A 20,436-nucleotide genomic window follows, 5' to 3' on the forward strand; every position below is an offset into this window, starting at 1 on the left:
ACATCTTTTGCATTAGAGCTGAGAGAAGTTTTGTTTTAAAGGCCTTGTTTGTAATATCATTGCAGTTAGCCTGCTAGCCCTAAAAATGCCCTCTAGGGGCTAAGTATATGATTACACTGAATTACTTTCTTCTGTTTTTTTACCTGGAGTTATCCTCTCTAGGGGCTAACAGCATGGTTACATGACCATGTTTGTAACAAATTATATTTTTGTTGTGATGCCCTCTAGGGTCTGTTTTGAACATTACAGTCTAATGCCATAAGTTTATTTCTGATAAAGATTTATATGATCATTGTATATGTTTTAATAGTCTCTCCTTATTACAAGTATGACCATAATTCAGGCCAACTTAACATACGTATTACAATATGCCTGTTTGAACACTCTTGATATGTTTGGGTGACCCTACTAGTTTACTTCTCCTCTGTGTCTGTCTTGTCTCTTTTTGGGGGGAATTGTGTTAGCCAGCCAGCAACTCCGATGGTGGGGTGGTGAAAGTGGAATACTATTGGAATTAGCATGGTAACACGTTAACTTTTTGCTGCAGATAGAAAAAGAAGGTTAATGGAAGTGCTCTAATTATTTGCAGGGCCGCTAGAATTATATGGCAGGGAAAGACAAAATTACGAGGCAAGGTTGACCAATTTATGTGACAGGAAAAGTTCATTTATGAATTTACAATGCCAATAGCTCTAACTCAAGCAAATGAGAGATCTATTGCATTGCAATGCTTGTTTCAATCTTTCACCTTTACACACTTGAGGAAATCTTGGCACTGCTTCTTCTATAATGCCGTGTTTTTCTGGGCCTTGCATTTGGCCATTTCTGTATTGACAGCTGCAATTATATATTTTGTCGTTTCCCTTGCAAAACAATGAGTGAACTCAAAAGCATGTGGAATTACGCAGCTGTCTCCACCTGACGTCTGTAGAACCACATCATGAATGCAGTCTGAAGGTTTCACTGTCTCAGTTACTCAGAGGAAGAAGTTCCAAACTCTATTACTTGTTGAACATATTTTGCGTTGTCAAGTACCTAAGTACTTAAGCTGCTGATCTCTTGCCAGATGAGAAGATGCCTTGTACTGGCTGCCCCCTGCGCTGTTTGTGGATGGTGGTTAGTAGCCACACAAATTCATAGTTCGCAAGGAGCCACTGCAGTAAGATTGCTCTCTAGCGACAACACAATGGTCAGTTGGGTGGTGGATGGAGGGTAAAGAGGGTTCTGGCAATTTCCATCTTTGGACAGAGGTCTGCCCCTTTGTTTATTTTACTCCTTCTGCGTTCACCTGGAGTCATGCACCTGGAATCGTTTTTTATTGCTCAAGTGGAAGATTCGCTGTCTATTCGCAGCAATCTTGAGATGTGCTTGGTAACAGTAACTAGTCTCTGATCTGGAGACCACTTTACAGAGCCCTTTACAGATCAAAGTTCGTCCTGGGAGCTGGAGCCCAAGGAAGATTAGGTCACGGTTCTGTACACACCATGCAGTCTATCTTCTTCTCCTTTCAGGGTGCCATAACTCGAGATTTTTGGCAGCAATAAGAAATAAAAAGAAGAAGGGAAATGTAAACAAGTAGAAAATATGTACCAATGAAATAACAGGATGTAGGCAATTAATTAGTTGATGATTTCACACCCTATGTAGAGTTTGGCAGATGAGATACTCCATCAGAACTGTGACGGATATCCCATTCACTGTATTACAAATGTAAGATAGCCTATGGCTTTTGTAATATTTCAAATGGGAAATCGGTCACGTTTTGGTGGAGTAACCAATCCGCCAAACTCTAAATAGGATCCTTAGTTCAACATACCTTTCTAAAACAGACAAGTACACTAAAGAGAACAAAAGCTTCCAAAAAGTATTCACACTAACTTATTATCAAAACACAACGCAGAAGTATAGTGCTGTGCAGATCTAATCGACAGTTGGGCTACTGTATCATTGATGAAAAGCCAAATATTTTTGAAAGGGTAAGTGCATCGTCCCTATACTTTGGCTTTCTGGATATAATTTTTAAGAAGTCTCAACTTTAGAGGAATTGTGCTTTACAAACCAGGAACTGGTAGACGCTTCTGATGGTCGCAATATTCTTCATAAAAAACTGATGTATCTGCAGGGTAATAGTAGCTGGCTATGGGGGTGGGAGCAGCAGAAGTTTGCTGCTGCTTTCGGAAGTAAGCCAAATAGCAACGCTCTCAAGTAGCTGCCACTTCCAATTAGAAACATGCTAAATCTTTTATATCCAATTATAGGCTGTATTTTTTTAACAAAAAGAAAGATTGCCTTTTTTTCTCTCTACTTCTCATTTAACAACAAATGAATAAATACTGATGTTGAATTAAAAAAACGAGAAATCACTCCATTTAGGTGATCAGTGCTGTAGCTACAGTACAGGCATAAAGGGCATGTTCAACTTACACCAATTATGTTATGTTAAAATATAAAATACATATTGAAGCTATTAATGATAACAATATGAATGATACTCAAGGTGCAGCAACATTGGATCAAAACATGCTGAACAAAATATAAAAATGAAAATCTCTTAGTTGACCTTCGTTAACTAGGAGACCTTAATTTCCCTCAGTAGGTTCTAAAGAGCAATACAGATCCTTCAAACAAAATCCGTTTTGTTTGTGGTGAATGTGGTACATGCACAAACAACAAGATGATGGATGAAATGCTTGAATTAATTTCTCCGTCGCACCGGATTCAAACTAGCCTGGCTGATGAGGAGTGATACCCTGAAACCAGTCTCATGATGCTTGATTCCGGTCCAGGGAGGACCTGGCCTGGTATTTCAGGATAGACTATTCCCATGGGGAATAGGGGCATGACTGATTTGCATATGGCTGGTTCCACACTGGAATGGCGTGGTGAGCAAAACAGCATGGATTTAGGCCCATATCTCTAACTGGGGTGAATCTTTGACATTGTTCAGCATTGCATTCATTGTCTGTTATTTTTGCATGTGGTACAGTCAGCCTATTTGCAGTTTCCTTCAGGGCCAGTGTGTTCTCAAGGAATGACAAAAAAAGACACATGACAAGATTCACACAAAAAAAAAAAAAACACATTGCTTCCCTAGCAACGAGCATTTCAATATAACCTTGCCTAAGAATGACACCCTGTCCCGGGGAAATCTTGCTCGGATTTATAACATTGAATCAGTTAAAGCTGCTAATTGTTAAAAATCCTGTTTCCTAAAGTACCGAGAGCCGCTAATTCAGAAGCGCTTTTTATCAAAAGAGACAGCCTTTCACAGCTCAAGGTGACACACCAGTCAGGAGCCCTGGTGAGCAGCAGACACAAATTGGATGTGCATCTGCTCACTGACAGACGGATGAGGGAGGGCAGAAGACCAGATTCATCCTCTCCTCTCTCTCCTCGGAATCTGCGTACCCTCGATGGTGCTTGGACAAGGCGACTACCCTGTGGACCTATTTATTGTAAAAAAGGGTTGAGACTGGTCCATGTTATTTCAAACTGAACTGACCCCATCAAGAGATAGGAACAAATAAGTTTTGCTAAAACTTTAGAACAAATATTTTTTTGTAATTTAATATTTTCATGATAAGGTGGAAATCTTTCAAAATACAATGAACGGCAGTAGATGAAAATTAAACATACTGTGACCTAATATTAAAGTGTTGTTTTTAAAGACAGTCTTGGGATTTTACCTGAAAAAAACACTGCCCGATAAGAAATAAATAAAAAAACATCCAGATCTCATGCATGCTTTATCCATGCTTTAATCGAAATTAAATTCAGTGAGTCCGAAGGGTGGGGGGAGGGATTCCATGTACTGTGCAAGGGGTGGGGGGCTCGAGTTTCGTTACACCACTGGATTTAGGATAATGGAAGGCAAAATAATGAATGGTATAATATCTATAGTGGGTTATTTGGAGAAAAAAACGATTTAAATGGTGGGTAAGAAATGGTCAACATATGTAAAGAAACGCTTAAAGGCAAAATACTCTTAGATTTATTCAAATAGAACTGGAATCTGTGAAAAGGACAAGCTCATGGGTTGCCACTGTGAAGCAGATAACTACCTGCATGGAGTATGTGAAAGAAAAGGGATGTTCTAGTTGAAAATAGCACTTTCATGGAGGGTGGAAGAGACATGAATATAAAGATTGATAGTTTTAGATGCAAAAGCCGAAAACAAAACTTTACTAAGAAGAACTCCCGTGATCAACACATAAAAAGCCACAAACCTTTTAGGGCAATACGATGTGCTAAAGTTGTTTATAAATTGTTGCAGGTCTTCAAGTCTTTCACCACAGATACTGATCACGTGAAAAAGAGTTGCATGACTCTTCCCACACTTCTTACACTATTAGATGACCTCGAAGAAACTTGGATCAACAAGACAGGAGCCACATAAAAGGAAGGACTTCATGATCATTCGATTCCAAAAGTTTTTTATACTCCTTACAGGCAGTGAGCACCTCAAGCTGGTCGTCATGTTCCTAGAAGTCTTCAGAACCCCTATGCTCTGGAGCCTCCAACAATCATCAGGTTATCTAATACCATCTTGACAGTCAGTACTTGTGGACAGATCTTTATATTACTCCTTGTATGTTACAATTTGATTTTGGACAACAGTAGCTACATAGTGGTGTTGGAAGGTTGCAAATTTATATTTGTAGTAGAAAGCTGTTCTTCACTTTCCCTCAGCCAGACTATACCACCTCTGATGCTGAATGATCCATTTGTTTTGGTCAGAGTGTGCTTTATGGTTCCAATCTCCCATATACCTTTGTTCAGAGCAAAATACAACAGGGTGGGATCATGGTTCAACAGGGCAGAGGTTGTTTAGCGTTTTAACCAGACCCCTGAGGAACAAAAGTATGTTGAGCACATATCTGTCAATCCTGTTGCACATGTGAAGACAGTATTCCTGTTTCAGCCACCACAATTTATAATAGGCATCCGTAGTCCTGCAGAGATGGCTGTTCAATGGGAATATTATAGGACGCAGGCGGGCGTTGCCCCTTGACGAATGTGTGACTACAGGGGATGCCCTCCCAGAACAGACCATGAGGCAATAGCTCCTTTTACTATTAGGTATAGTTTAACCAAACAAATTCATAAGAGAGGTAGTTCCCTCTTATTTGTTTGCATAGTTTAAGTTGAACTTTACTACAATTCAGGGATCCATAGCTAAAGTCCTGATGAACGCCAAAGACCTATATAGGCTGTCAAAGGGCAAAAACATGCTGGCAGGACTACAGACTGAGGTAAGTGTCATTATACCTCAGTAACGTCTGCCAAATATACTTTCTAGTATTTTTAGACATCCTTAGTGCACCACCAAATTAAGGATACATTGTGGTTTACTGTAAGGAATTTGTAACCTTAGTAGCTGGATCCCAAAAAATTGTTCAGAAATTCTCATTCATAAGAACTCTCTCATGATAGCCCCACTCGAGGTTGAGTCTGCCCTGTAGTATTATCTTACCAAAGTAGGACTAGGTGGTCCATGATGAAGCATGTCACATTACATGAGTGAGCCCACCTTGTCCAAATCTTGGATTTGCCAAGAGCATGAATAAGATAGTGGCAACAAAAAAGATAGTTTATCAGTAAGAACATTTCATAAATAAGGTTGAAGTGTCTTTACGTGGACACCATGTTAGATTGTGAGTGAATACAGGGAGCAACTCTGGTCAACAAGCATTAGCAAAGCCCATAGGTTTCGCCTATGTAAAATCTATTGGCTTTGTCTTGTTTTTCACATTAGCATGAACTGGTGCCCAATAAGGCTTAAATTAAGGAAAACAAACTGTGACACGGTCATCCCTGGTAGCATCATTGCCCTTTTCTACTTTAAGCCATGTTGCATACAAATTTGCGCTGCTGTACAACATGTAAAAAACACACATTCACAAAGCTAATAGATCTTACATAGGCGTATAGATGTTTAGCCACATGGAATATAACTGGTGCCTTTTCTTTCTCAAGTGGCAAATTAAGGTGGTGCTTTCTACAGTTACAAATCAGTAATTGAGGCTTTTAGGGAAACACACTGAGTAGGATATCGGTCAAACACGACTATTCTGGAAAGCAAACTAATTCGCACCTCACTGTAAAAGAGTGACTTGTTTGTAACATGTTCATGAGTTCAAACAGGGATGTGAGACTGCCCAATGTATATGTGTCTGCCATCTGACCAACACCAAACCGGCTCTGCCATCTGAGTACACATCTTGTAGCACTTTCAGCCTTTCGGTATGCCAAACAGACACTGTTTCAACAATCCCTCTAAGTAGAGCACTGCTATAGGCACAGCTCCTCCACTACTGCCTTCAAGAATCCCTTCACCTTGGGGGAAGTCGGGCACCCACAGCCCGCATCAGCCACATACCCCTGGCGGTCTGGGGAAACTTTAATCAGTTTGCGGGGGTAAGGAACGCAACATACAAACAATTGTTGCTTACAGGCCCTAGTTCAGTCAAGTGTCATCAGTTCCTCTGGACAGTACTGTCACCAACGCTCCTGTGTCCTATCCATCTTACCTCCTCTATCTTTCAAAAAAGCCATGTGCGAATGAGTTATCAGTCTAGTGCACCCTGCTTGTCCCTGTAGTTGCCACAAAATAGAATGATCCTGTGGTTTCTCAGGAAACATGGTCCAAATTTGCCTTACTTACTTTCCTTGCCTTACCATATTGCAGGAACTGGCATGTTCCCACATTAAATTATTCCTGTGCCTGCTCAAAAGTTATAATTATAAATGTATCATTATGTTAGAGGACTCCCACAGTCCCACAGGCACCTCTATGCCACCCTGTATAGGACATGCCGTTCAGTAGGGCAGAGATGGGTTGCAGCTCCAAGAGTGGAGTTGGCCAGCAAAAGGGAAGCTTGTCAATGTTTTGCATACAGCCCCATGCCACAGTGCTGACACTTAATCAGGTATAGGATGTCTCCGAGGGCTCCCTTAACCATCAGATAAAGCTCTCAGAGGGATTAGGGTCTACTTTCATCTGGAAGCTACAATTGTTTACCAGTTAGGCACGTTGTTAACTCAGTGAACCACATTTGTAACCATGTTGCCCTAAAATATAAAACAGATCAGGATGTCCCAACTATCCCTTTTCAAAGGTCAGTTTCAGGGTAGTCAGTTTCACCCAGCTCCTCTTTCCTCCCTATGCCAGCCATGTAAACAGTTAGTTAAGTCAGTGAAATGTGGTCATTGGGATCAGGCACATCACATTCTGTAGAACATATCAAAACTCGGGAGGAGGGCTAATTTGCCACCAATATGCTGTTCATGTGTGTTAATGGCAGCTTAACCCAGAATGCTATGGAGAGGTCAAGGCTTCTCAACAAAGTCCCCACACTGAGATTGTATTGTGCTGTTTAACAATGCATTATCCAAATTCCCAGGTAACAAAATGTATCTTCTTCCCAGGTCAGCCCTGTCTCCCGCAAGATAACTGCTCCTGGTTGCCACAGGGCTCCCACAGAGAAAACATGGCTCTTAGCCTTCTTCTTTAGAAGGCTTGACACTGCTTCAAACCCATCCAGTTTTTCCAGCAGCACAGGCACAGCTCTGTTTGAGTCTCCATGTTAGACCAGGAAGTTTTGTGCATGAAGAGATACTGTGGGGCCTATTTAAGAGCCCTTAGCGTTGCCATAGCGTCATTTTTTTGACACTGAGCGGCATTAAAGTGGCATTTTCTCTGCGCCATATTTACAAAGTGACACAATGCAGGCATTACGCCACTTTGTAAACCCCTGCATCACATTATGCCTGCGTCAGGCATAATGTACGCATGGGTGGGGCATTCCCCCACTAAGGGGCCTGAAAAAATGGCAAAAGGAAATCTAAAGGATTTCCTTTCGACGTTTTTTTCGGCACCTTTAACGCCTGCTCAGAGCAGGCATTAAAAGGGGCCATGCCATTATTTATAAGGGGCTTCTATGTACTCTGCAGGAGTAGTGCCAACATTTTGGCACTACTCCTGCAGAGTACATCAATAGTGCCAAAAAAATCAAGCTACTGCCCCCTACCCTGTGCCATGGTGCTCCGTATTTTAAAGATGGCGCACACATAGTGGCGGTAGAGAGACGCTAAGAGGCACAAGGAAAGTGGCGCTGCACTGGGTGAAGAGCCACTTTCCTTAAATCTGCCCCTATGTGTATCCTGCCCTGGAGTGCAATGCCCCAGTGGTCCATTACATATAGTTTCTTTTATAAACTGAATATGCCAGTTTTAAGTTTGGTGGCTCATGATCAGTCATTTTTGCATTACTGAAAAAAAAAATACTTAGAAAAGGAGACTAGGGGCTCTTACAAAAGACATTGCCACCAAGAGATGAGGTAGGATCTCTTCAGTTGGCCTCACTTCATGTCTGCATGACTGTAAATTACCTATCTACATGCCTTGAAAATGCAGCTAAGAGTCTTTCAACACAAAGGTGCTACAAAAGCTACTTCAACGTTTGTGGAACACGGCAGAAAAATGAAATCGAAACTAATCATGCAAAATAGAAATTAGAGCTATAGGGGTACCAAGTAAAGAAATCAAGGGTAATAACATTCGGCCTCTGAATGGATCATTTATATAAAGTAACATCATTTCAGAGTTTGGGAATCTCATTTTCATTAAAGAAATCTCATTAAGTGCTTCTTTCAAAGACTAAAAAGAAGAAGGAGACGACTACAGGTGCCCAGGAAAGGTTTCCACGGTCCATCAGAGCGGACTGATTGCCAAATCAAAAATGGATTCAAGCATCGTATATGGGGCAGATTTACGGGTGTCGGGGGAGTTACAAAACTTCTCACTGACATCCAGTGAATGATTCATACACTAATGTACAGATTCATGCAAAGCAACATATAGGTATGCAGAGAAAGGATGCAACCCATGATGAACTAGATTGATCTCTGTTCAAGAAAGATGGTGAAGGGGAAAATCCCAGGCCAACTGGAACATTTATTTCAGGAGCTATAGCACTGGTGGTGACACTAACTGAAAGGTTCTGGATAAAGCAAAATTGCCACATAGGGGCTGGAACAAACAGATGTTGGTTAAACTGCATGCTCAATATCCAAACTAAATGGAAATGAAAATGGATACGCTTTCTGGAATACAATTGCAGGGAATCCTTGAAAGGGCAAACACGCATCATCTGTACCTACTGAACCTGAGGAAATTGGAACTTACAAAGGCATTCATGATGGTAATAGCAAGTGTTACTGAAAAGAATGAAATAAAAACGGTGTAAACCCTACACAACATGTTTTCAACTTGCATCTGGCATAAACAGGTCACAAATAAAAAAGCTTGAAGAGATCTTAAAAAACACAATATGCCAGGTAATCAAGATCTAATGGAGTATATCCTACCACTTTTTCTGCTACAGCAACACTGGCAAATTGACTCCCTTTATAAATGGAAAACAAAAATAACGGCCAGGAAAATGTTAACCAAACAACCCAAAAAAATAAAGATTCAACCTTAAGGAAGACAAAGATTAAAAATGTCGGAAGGAATATTCCCACCCTTATAAGTAATCTGCACTAACAGTCTGAAAAATCATGTTATTCACTACCATCAGTAGGAAGGGTCACTGCTCTGTATGTAGTCTAAATAAAGGGCATACTCGATGGTGGAAAGGATTCATGCCTGCTCTTTCTGTTCTGATTACACTTATTATCTTTGTCTTTCTATCACCCCTTTTTAGAAACCTCTCTGTAAGTTCTTTTCTATTTTTATCTGTGCTTTTAAGGTCCAATTCTTAACATGGTAATTTATGCAAAGAACGCTGTGACTGAATGCAGAAAAAAACGTAAAAAGGCATAATCAATGTTGCATTTCTTTTTTTGCAATTGTAGTGTTTAATGGTGGTTAATATTTATCAGATTTTTGTTGTTGTTCTTTAAGAAGTCATTGTTTCCTGATTTTAATTTCCGTGTCTGATATTTCTTCTTTTCATTTCTCTACTGTTTCATCAAAGACCAACAGTGTTGATCATCACTGTGGCGATCACCATTGTGTAGTTATAGTTAGAATCACGTTTCCTTATGAAAAGCACTTTTTGTTTTCCTAATACCTTGGGGCCCATAAATTGTATTTTGTAAGTTTGCGCCGCTTTTGTATCAAAAAGCGGCGCAAATGCGGTGCGGAAAAAGTATGAATATGGGCCTTGGTGTCATATGACGAACCTTCACAAAACTTTCCAAAAAATGTCCTTCCACCTCAGCTCCTAACTGGAAAGATTTGGGGAGATCTATCAAGGGGAGGCTGTGTAAAAGCGGGTTGGGGAATCCACAAAATGTATTTCCCCATTCATTTTTTAATAGGATATTTAAACATGGCTACAGCCTTAACGGCTAAACAAATTTACAGCAAGGTTGGTAGAAAGCTAGATCTTCATCTCAAGATGAGATCCGACTGGCTGCCACCACATCAACAATGATATAGTGGCAGCTATCTTATGGCTCAGCACTCAGTCCAGGTTCCTGACTTTAAAAAAAAAAGATATAAGGGTGGAGCGTAGAGATGCCCGGGAAACCCTAAGCCTGGTAGGGGTGGCCCAGAGGGACTCCGCCAGAGCAAAAAACATGTATGTTTTTTGAATAGTTTGTCACAAATTTGCATACCCTGCATGCACTCTCCAGGGCAGGGAACAGATGTTTGCTCCCACCCAGCAGGAGCAGTAAACAACTTGGGCAAGATTAAAGGAAAGGTGCTATCTTCCGCCTGCACCCAATGTGGTGCTGTCTGGGGAGCCAACAGTGACTGTGCATGTGTTGGAGCTTCCCCAGCAGCCCCCAACTGGTCTGAATTGTTTGTTCCCCAAGTGAGCACTAGAGCACCCACTTAATATTAACAAATGGGCACCTCCTGCCAGGGGCACCAGTCAAGGCAACAGGGGCCCTTGGGCTCCCCCTATGGTCCTCAACAAAAATTGAACTGTGGGTGCCCTGGGTGGGCACCGAGGCACCCACCATAAAATAGCAAAGTGACCAGCTCCTTCTGAAGCGGTGGCTGTGGAGCCCTAGGACCCCACAGCTTCAACATAGAAAAAAAGGAAACAAAAAAAATGAATAATAAATGAGTGGCAGGAAGTGGTCGTTTATTATTCACTGCTTCGCTAAGGCGTACCCGATAATGCTCTTTGAGGTCTTTTTGTGTACATATTTTATGGAGCTTGGTGGTACCCACTTAAGATGGAGGGATACCACCAAGGCTTTTTTAATTGTCGTGGGGGTCTGCAGGGAGTGTAGCAGCCCCCAACAACATTAAACAAAACAGTGTCTACTGGGCCATTAAATCCATGACCCAGGAGAGCTTACCGTATTTTTAAGCACTCCTACCTGTAACTCTATGCTTTTCAGCTTGAGTGCAGGGCTCCCTTATAGTTGGTTCTTTGGCTACATTTTGTAGCCTGAAAACTGTTAAAAAAAAGACTTAAAGACATTTTGATTATTTTTTTCTAAAACTTGTTTTGAGACAATCACTTTTATTAAACATTGTAATGAGTGAATTATTGAAATATACATTTGATTATAATTATTGGTGAAATTTTGACACAGGAAATAGGTGTACTTTCTAGGTGGAGCATAGCAGTGTTGCTATCTATGTGGGCTTTTAACCCTGCCCACCTCACGCCCATCACTTTCACTTGTTCGTGGCTTGCCTTTTAAAAATCCTTTGTTATCATGGGTAAATGCTTTACGTTTGTCCCTCTTTGGGGCGGTTTTCTTACCACCTTGGGGACAGACCCTATTATATGGATTATTGCACGTTTGCCAATATGTTGGACTGTAAGCAAACTTATTTTTCCTTTTGTGTCTCTCCTTCGGGGTCACGCTCAAGGCGGCCATGGCACTTTGAATTGGCTTGCTTATGTCAACTATTTTACTCTTAATTTTCATATTTATGTGGCAAAAGTCCAGTTAGGAATTTACAATGCTAACAGCTCTAGCTCCAGCAAACGCGAGGCCCATTGCATTGCAAATGCTTGTTTTATTACACAATCAGTGCCCAAAGTTTGTATTTTAAGTAAACAACAGTCCCTGAATGGTTAATGCCGAGCTTGAGGTGCGGGAGGCTGAAAGGGAAGAGGCGGGACCGCCTGTTTTCTAACGCCATGATGGGCGAGGTGAGGTAAAGAAGAAACAAGCCACCACTCCAGGGTGCCTGGATCCTGAAAGAAATGCAAACGTGCAATTGGTTATTTGGATCATTTAAGGGCTCCTGGGAAGTCAGTAGATGGATTGAAATGATGGAGTTGTTTAAGGTTTCACAGTCACAAATATTTATTTTCCTTGAGCGGTAAACATAACTTTCCCATTAACAACTCTTTCTGTTTGAGGCTGGGACTCTGTAGCACTATAGTGCAGCAGCACTATTCCTCATTACTCCAAGCAACATTCAGTTCTGCGGCTATGTGGTTAAGCACAAAGACATCTGCGATGTTAGAATTAATCAGTAGAGTTTTCATAACTTAAACAAGCTCATTTCCCTCTGATTCCTTTAACTTGCTTTTACTTTTCACTAAAGGCGTACATTATATTGTGAATTGTATTTACCTTAAGACGAAAAGCAAACAAAATAATTGCAGAATACTGTTTTTTATTCAAGTAGCTGGCCCCGCCCCATCGTTCTCAAGGTTCCATATTTTTGTGATGCATGTTGAACACAGTCAGGGTTATCACACATCAGAACTCATGTGGCAGTTTCTGGGTGGGTGTGCTTTGAATCCCCACCCCTCACACCCCGCCTCCTCTGCAGACTTCTCTAGTTTTCTAGGTCGAAGTGTGAGAAACTCCAATGTTTAGCTTTGCATTCTGGCACTTATATTGCTGTTAGAAAAGATCTAAACAATGGCAAGAAGTGCACAGTCCCAACTCGGTCATGTCAAATTAATCAAGCCCCAATGTCCCAGAAATTACATACGTCTAGTGTACAACCACTAGCTATATCCAGATTTGAATGCAGAATGTCTTTCCTCAATAGTCCAACTAAAACAAAACGATTTACATGCAGCAGCCAGACTCATCTTCGTCTCTAGGAAATGTGATCATATTACTCCAGTTCTGAAATCACTCATATGGGTACATTTGAAGTCCAAAGCTTCCTAAGGTCTGCCTTCAGCATTTCCAAGATCCAGAAGCTAAACACACCCAGCTACATTAATAAAAAGTAACGTTATCTGGGGGTTCTAGAGGATTGCTCAGTAAACTACACTCTGTTTGGAAACACCACAATCAATGCAAATATCCATCCTAACACATTCTTTCTTTGATTTTGCTCCCGAAATATGGAATGAGATCATCAAGGAGATCCGACAAATTGCATCACTACTGGCATTGAAAGAACACCTCCTCTTAAAGTGCCTCATCAGATAACTAAGTCTCTTTGATTGCTCGAAATGGATTTGTTTACTTTTGCTCGAGTCCAAAAATGTGCACTGTCATCTTTTTGACAACCTGTTTAAATATGTTCATCTAACTTTAAAGCACTTAAGCATCTGGTTAGACTATTCCCAAGCCATGTAAAACTGAAAAATAAAATAAAATAAACTTACCACAGTTAGGAAGAAAGCTTCCAAAAGTATGTGTTTTGTCCAAGTTCTTAAAACCAAGAATAATTGTCAATTAGGAATCTACCTTGAGTGTGCCAAATATGGAAATATTAATGTTGTTTGCAGTGCACATGCATGTTTCTCGAGTTAGGGCATGCCCTGCAGCGAATCTAGAACTGTACATATGTATAGGCTGGTGGTTAACTCATTGCTCTGCGTTTCTGTGCATTTGTCCCTCGGGCTCTTAAGAATGACCCTGAAGCTCCCTATGAGAGGGGTCTTAGACTACTGTTGTTCTTTAAGAAGTCATTGTTTCCTGATTTTAATTTCCGTGTCTGATATTTCTTCTTTTCATTTCTCTACTGTTTCATCAAAGACCAACAGTGTTGATCATCACTGTGGCGATCACCATTGTGTAGTTATAGTTAGAATCACGTTTCCTTATGAAAAGCACTTTTTGTTTTCCTAATACCTTGGGGCCCATAAATTGTATTTTGTAAGTTTGCGCCGCTTTTGTATCAAAAAGCGGCGCAAATGCGGTGCGGAAAAAGTATGAATATGGGCCTTGGTGTCATATGACGAACCTTCACAAAACTTTCCAAAAAATGTCCTTCCACCTCAGCTCCTAACTGGAAAGATTTGGGGAGATCTATCAAGGGGAGGCTGTGTAAAAGCGGGTTGGGGAATCCACAAAATGTATTTCCCCATTCATTTTTTAATAGGATATTTAAACATGGCTACAGCCTTAACGGCTAAACAAATTTACAGCAAGGTTGGTAGAAAGCTAGATCTTCATCTCAAGATGAGATCCGACTGGCTGCCACCACATCAACAATGATATAGTGGCAGCTATCTTATGGCTCAGCACTCAGTCCAGGTTCCTGACTTTAAAAAAAAAAGATATAAGGGTGGAGCGTAGAGATGCCCGGGAAACCCTAAGCCTGGTAGGGGTGGCCCAGAGGGACTCCGCCAGAGCAAAAAACATGTATGTTTTTTGAATAGTTTGTCACAAATTTGCATACCCTGCATGCACTCTCCAGGGCAGGGAACAGATGTTTGCTCCCACCCAGCAGGAGCAGTAAACAACTTGGGCAAGATTAAAGGAAAGGTGCTATCTTCCGCCTGCACCCAATGTGGTGCTGTCTGGGGAGCCAACAGTGACTGTGCATGTGTTGGAGCTTCCCCAGCAGCCCCCAACTGGTCTGAATTGTTTGTTCCCCAAGTGAGCACTAGAGCACCCACTTAATATTAACAAATGGGCACCTCCTGCCAGGGGCACCAGTCAAGGCAACAGGGGCCCTTGGGCTCCCCCTATGGTCCTCAACAAAAATTGAACTGTGGGTGCCCTGGGTGGGCACCGAGGCACCCACCATAAAATAGCAAAGTGACCAGCTCCTTCTGAAGCGGTGGCTGTGGAGCCCTAGGCCCCCACAGCTTCAACATAGAAAAAAAGGAAACAAAAAAAATGAATAATAAATGAGTGGCAGGAAGTGGTCGTTTATTATTCACTGCTTCGCTAAGGCGTACCCGATAATGCTCTTTGAGGTCTTTTTGTGTACATATTTTATGGAGCTTGGTGGTACCCACTTAAGATGGAGGGATACCACCAAGGCTTTTTTAATTGTCGTGGGGGTCTGCAGGGAGTGTAGCAGCCCCCAACAACATTAAACAAAACAGTGTCTACTGGGCCATTAAATCCATGACCCAGGAGAGCTTACCGTATTTTTAAGCACTCCTACCTGTAACTCTATGCTTTTCAGCTTGAGTGCAGGGCTCCCTTATAGTTGGTTCTTTGGCTACATTTTGTAGCCTGAAAACTGTTAAAAAAAAGACTTAAAGACATTTTGATTATTTTTTTCTAAAACTTGTTTTGAGACAATCACTTTTATTAAACATTGTAATGAGTGAATTATTGAAATATACATTTGATTATAATTATTGGTGAAATTTTGACACAGGAAATAGGTGTACTTTCTAGGTGGAGCATAGCAGTGTTGCTATCTATGTGGGCTTTTAACCCTGCCCACCTCACGCCCATCACTTTCACTTGTTCGTGGCTTGCCTTTTAAAAATCCTTTGTTATCATGGGTAAATGCTTTACGTTTGTCCCTCTTTGGGGCGGTTTTCTTACCACCTTGGGGACAGACCCTATTATATGGATTATTGCACGTTTGCCAATATGTTGGACTGTAAGCAAACTTATTTTTCCTTTTGTGTCTCTCCTTCGGGGTCACGCTCAAGGCGGCCATGGCACTTTGAATTGGCTTGCTTATGTCAACTATTTTACTCTTAATTTTCATATTTATGTGGCAAAAGTCCAGTTAGGAATTTACAATGCTAACAGCTCTAGCTCCAGCAAACGCGAGGCCCATTGCATTGCAAATGCTTGTTTTATTACACAATCAGTGCCCAAAGTTTGTATTTTAAGTAAACAACAGTCCCTGAATGGTTAATGCCGAGCTTGAGGTGCGGGAGGCTGAAAGGGAAGAGGCGGGACCGCCTGTTTTCTAACGCCATGATGGGCGAGGTGAGGTAAAGAAGAAACAAGCCACCACTCCAGGGTGCCTGGATCCTGAAAGAAATGCAAACGTGCAATTGGTTATTTGGATCATTTAAGGGCTCCTGGGAAGTCAGTAGATGGATTGAAATGATGGAGTTGTTTAAGGTTTCACAGTCACAAATATTTATTTTCCTTGAGCGGTAAACATAACTTTCCCATTAACAACTCTTTCTGTTTGAGGCTGGGACTCTGTAGCACTATAGTGCAGCAGCACTATTCCTCATTACTCCAAGCAACATTCAGTTCTGCGGCTATGTGGTTAAGCACAAAGACATCTGCGATGTTAGAATTAATCAGTAGAGTTTTCATAACTTAAACAAGCTCATTTCCCTCTGATTCCTTTAACTTGCTTTTACTTTTCACTAAAGGCGTACATTATATTGTGAATTGTATTTACCTTAAGACGAAAAGCAAACAAAATAATTGCAGAATACTGTTTTTTATTCAAGTAGCTGGCCCCGCCCCATCGTTCTCAAGGTTCCATATTTTTGTGATGCATGTTGAACACAGTCAGGGTTATCACACATCAGAACTCATGTGGCAGTTTCTGGGTGGGTGTGCTTTGAATCCCCACCCCTCACACCCCGCCTCCTCTGCAGACTTCTCTAGTTTTCTAGGTCGAAGTGTGAGAAACTCCAATGTTTAGCTTTGCATTCTGGCACTTATATTGCTGTTAGAAAAGATCTAAACAATGGCAAGAAGTGCACAGTCCCAACTCGGTCATGTCAAATTAATCAAGCCCCAATGTCCCAGAAATTACATACGTCTAGTGTACAACCACTAGCTATATCCAGATTTGAATGCAGAATGTCTTTCCTCAATAGTCCAACTAAAACAAAACGATTTACATGCAGCAGCCAGACTCATCTTCGTCTCTAGGAAATGTGATCATATTACTCCAGTTCTGAAATCACTCATATGGGTACATTTGAAGTCCAAAGCTTCCTAAGGTCTGCCTTCAGCATTTCCAAGATCCAGAAGCTAAACACACCCAGCTACATTAATAAAAAGTAACGTTATCTGGGGGTTCTAGAGGATTGCTCAGTAAACTACACTCTGTTTGGAAACACCACAATCAATGCAAATATCCATCCTAACACATTCTTTCTTTGATTTTGCTCCCGAAATATGGAATGAGATCATCAAGGAGATCCGACAAATTGCATCACTACTGGCATTGAAAGAACACCTCCTCTTAAAGTGCCTCATCAGATAACTAAGTCTCTTTGATTGCTCGAAATGGATTTGTTTACTTTTGCTCGAGTCCAAAAATGTGCACTGTCATCTTTTTGACAACCTGTTTAAATATGTTCATCTAACTTTAAAGCACTTAAGCATCTGGTTAGACTATTCCCAAGCCATGTAAAACTGAAAAATAAAATAAAATAAACTTACCACAGTTAGGAAGAAAGCTTCCAAAAGTATGTGTTTTGTCCAAGTTCTTAAAACCAAGAATAATTGTCAATTAGGAATCTACCTTGAGTGTGCCAAATATGGAAATATTAATGTTGTTTGCAGTGCACATGCATGTTTCTCGAGTTAGGGCATGCCCTGCAGCGAATCTAGAACTGTACATATGTATAGGCTGGTGGTTAACTCATTGCTCTGCGTTTCTGTGCATTTGTCCCTCGGGCTCTTAAGAATGACCCTGAAGCTCCCTATGAGAGGGGTCTTAGACTAGAAATTTGCAATGTGTGCAATATGAATTGATCCAATTGATCAAGTCGATTCCTAGACCTGAGGGCTTGTACCCCAACGTATCCTTTATATTTTTCATAGATAGCTCATTCCAACAGATACACAGTGTGTCAGGCCATTTAACTGAAACACCATTTGAAAGGTACGTTTGGCAAACTTTCTTTCAGTCTGTTTCTGGTGACCTAGCTATATTTTGCCATGCAGGTCAATGCTGAACAATGGTCACTGAGTACAGAATTTTGCTTTCATAATGGACAAGTATTATTACTCTCTTTGCACGTTGTTACATGTTACTAAGTGAGTGAAATGTGTATCCTGTTGGAGCTTTTGAGGTGAGTAATCATGACTGTTGATGTGCTTCATCTATGTAAATGGACATAAACCTGCCGATGATCAAATCATTCAATCTTTTATTAATGTCCTGTGTTCCATTTTCTGAATGTGTTTTGTAATTGTGTACCCAAGCATAATCAGATTAATTATGTGCCGGTGGAGGAAAGCACAAGGACTATGGGCATGCACACTGTATGTATGTACATACAACTGCTCTAATCCAAAAACCTCTTCCGTGTGTCTCGCCCTTAAAAAGAAACTCAAATATGTTTATTGACTGAACAATAAGGAGAACTGCACAAAACCTATTACATTAAACACCTGTCTATTGTACTCTTCCACAACCTATCGCTACATGCACTCTTGCTACCAGTGTTTTAAGATCCATTTCACAACATAATCTGACTTTTAATCGTTTAGTATCATGAAAAAAATAGCCTTACTGTACGAAAACTGGCGTTTTCCCTATCGCAGTGCATGCCAGCTCTGTAATATTAAGAAATGATTACCTGGCGCACTTTCCCATTTTAACGAAGGTACCTGGGATTGAAACAGATACACAATGGCTGCGATTCCCACCTTGTCCTCCGCCATGTCACTGAAGTCAACCTTCACACAGTATGAACTGAATCATCTGGGATGATGATGTACAGGTACCTTTGTTTTATTGTGACATTAGGGGACTACCTTGACTCATTACTACCCAGTATTAGGGACAGAGGGGGCAATCGACTAGAATCAGGGTAGCAAGAATACTTGGCTCACTCTTTCGTCTCCGCTTCTTACCTTGCCAACATACAGAGGGTCTGATCCAGTGTACTCCTCGAGGACAAAAAACTGGTTCCACACCCAACTTCTCTTCAGCCGGCGCTGCGACAGCCGCAAGGGTATCATTTTGCTGTTTTCGGATCCTTCTGTTAAAGCCCCAACACTCCCAGGTAGCGCAGTTGCGAGCTCCATCACCTCCAAGAAGTAAAAGAATAAGACACTTCCAAGGCAGCCATATGCGTTCCTCATGCTGCCTGTAGTCCTCATCAGCAGAGGGCGTCTCGATACCTTTTAATGGTTTTTCAGCGCCACGTTCTGAGTGGCCTTCGACAATAAGGATATTCCAAATAGAAGGAGATATAGACTTCACCTCTGACGGTGATTACCTGTAAAATATTAAAAAGAAAACAGCCAATTTTGTATATTTTTTGACACACAGAAATAGGAAATGTATAATGTTAAAACCAGGAGAGTATATTAAACTTAAATAAAAAGCTGGAGTAGTACTCATTAAACAGCCCCTAAATCTCATTTTCGTCACATAGAAAATATCACAAAATACAATTTTTAATACAGCATGTCTATACTACAATCAGTTCGCAAGACAGAAAGTGTCTGGGGAAGAGGAGAAATCAGTTAAGGAAAGAAAAGCCCATTTGAAAAATAATCGTTGCCAAAAAATAGACAGACAGCTTGAGGTTGCGAGGAAAAAAGAGCCCTCCGGCACCATTTAATTCTCGAGCTTGTTATTACTTGTTTCCCCTATTCAGCCAATAATCATTGCGGAAGTTAAAAGGCGGGAATCTCAGCTCCTGGCACTGCCAATTTATTTTCAAGAAAGGCAGGCAAACTATAGACTGGTTCCTCACAAAGAACTTAATGATAAGGTGTGCCCTACAGAACAAAAGCACATCATTTTCTTACAGGCAGCCTGCCACCGTTGCATGACGTGTAAACCTACGGGGGTGAAGTCAGTTGGATTCAGTAGGGTTCAGTTTTTAATTGATTTGTCAGTTAGTGTCGTTATCCTAGAAACATTTTAAATTGTTCTGTGCTCTGGAAAATAAGGTATTGACTAAATGATTTACCCACAGAAGTAATGGATTGTTCATATTTACATTTGCGAGTTTGTGTCTCCTGAGATGTGCCACAATGTCGGCGGTGCATCACACGGCAGACGTTTTGGTTCACCGCAGCAGTGAATCGCGTCTGAATTTAGTCAGTCCTTTATGCCTACGCCTGCCATCAGGTTTCACCCTCGGCCGACTCCTCTCTGAGGGCCATGGCTGCAGCTAATGTGACACTTCTCGGATTTGAATGGTCAGTTAATCATTGTGGCGCCCACAAAGGGGTTGATGAGGCTGACGGCCACATGCTATTGAGTGAATGCTGAGCGAGGCGAGCTAACAAATTTCCCCTCTTAGGACTGAAAGGCGTGTTGTGGCAGAGGAATGCCGACCTCCATCAGGAGGACACTTTCTCATCAGTCAAGGCTCCTTTGTTGCCATGAAGTCAAATTAGT

General features: G+C 41.2%; 1 protein-coding gene across 8 annotated transcripts in view; it reads right to left on the reverse strand.

The window, feature by feature from the left end:
* CDH20 (cadherin 20) overlaps window positions 1-20,436 on the reverse strand; it is a 1,654,453-nt gene that overhangs the window by 164,843 nt on the left and 1,469,174 nt on the right. For all 8 annotated transcript variants that reach the window (XM_069219506.1, XM_069219508.1, XM_069219509.1 and 5 more), the window contains one exon: window positions 18,933-19,300. In XM_069219506.1, the coding sequence (XP_069075607.1) occupies window positions 18,933-19,181 (249 nt within the window). In that variant the 5' untranslated portion in view covers window positions 19,182-19,300. The remainder of the gene's footprint in view (window positions 1-18,932; window positions 19,301-20,436) is intronic.

Source organism: Pleurodeles waltl, chromosome 2_2, assembly GCF_031143425.1.
Source record: "Pleurodeles waltl isolate 20211129_DDA chromosome 2_2, aPleWal1.hap1.20221129, whole genome shotgun sequence".
NCBI classification, from domain to species: domain Eukaryota; kingdom Metazoa; phylum Chordata; class Amphibia; order Caudata; family Salamandridae; genus Pleurodeles; species Pleurodeles waltl.